Source organism: Saccostrea cucullata, unplaced genomic scaffold, assembly GCF_032062105.1.
Source record: "Saccostrea cucullata isolate Sc308-1 unplaced genomic scaffold, CSIRO_AGI_Scuc_v1 ctg6685, whole genome shotgun sequence".
Classification (NCBI taxonomy): Eukaryota; Metazoa; Mollusca; class Bivalvia; order Ostreida; family Ostreidae; genus Saccostrea; species Saccostrea cuccullata.
The window spans coordinates 32421-33349 of NW_026928257.1; the positions used below are offsets into that span (position 1 = coordinate 32421).

Here is a 929-nt window from a genome sequence, read left to right on the forward strand (position 1 = left end):
ATGGACTTCAGTGACCCTGTAAGACGTCTAGGCCTATTATGGGACATCAAACAAGATGCATTTACTTACCAATTGTTTAATGATGTGAAACCGTGTACAAGGAGAGGCATACTATGTACAGTAAATAGCATATATGACCCCTTAGGGTTTATCGCACCTGTTATACTAGGTGGCAGACTGGTGTTAAAAAAGGCCATGAACAGCACAGTGGACTGGGACGAGCCTCTACCTGATAACCTGCACACAGAATGGGAAAAGTGGAGAATGTCATTATCACATCTACAGTCACTTAAGATTCCCAGAATGTACGCCAAGATTCAGCATGCATGCCAAAGGGAGCTACACACTTTCTGTGATGCATCCAAAGAGGCCATAGGAGTAGCAACGTATGTCAAGTTGTACGACAAAGCAGGTAACAACATTGTCTTCGTTTGTAAGACTCACTATATACATTGTATTTTAGAAGACCTTGATTTAATTCTACAAGTGGTAATCCTACTTTTACATATACTTCTCTTTCTAAGAAAGAAATTCTTCAAAATCACCTGTCAGTTATGAATACATTTAATATTCCACAGAGCCAAAATGAATTTGAACTACCTTATATATATTGGATTCCGAAACTTCATAAAAATCCTTACAAACAAAGATACATTGCAGGTTCCAGTAAATGTTCAACCAAGCCTCTTTCGTTACTTCTCACTAAAATATTGACAGTACTGAAGGAAAAACTTCAAGAGTACTGTACAACTATATATTCAAGAAGTGGTGTAAATCAGATGTGGATACTTAAAAATTCTAAAGAACTTTTGGACAATTTGAAATCACAAAACTTTACAAAAATCAACAGCATAAAAACTTACGACTTTTCAACTTTATACCAAAAAATTCCCCACGACAAATTAAAATCCAGGGTTTTTTTTATTTTC

The 929-nt window shown here is 35.8% G+C and overlaps 1 protein-coding gene across 1 annotated transcript; it reads left to right on the forward strand.

The window, feature by feature from the left end:
* Window positions 1-412, forward strand: LOC134276938 (uncharacterized; the record flags this gene model as incomplete). Its single annotated transcript, XM_062759214.1, has 1 exon — window positions 1-412. A coding segment is annotated over exon 1 (412 nt), but the record flags the coding sequence as incomplete, so codon positions are not given.
* Window positions 413-929: the final 517 nt, after the last annotated feature.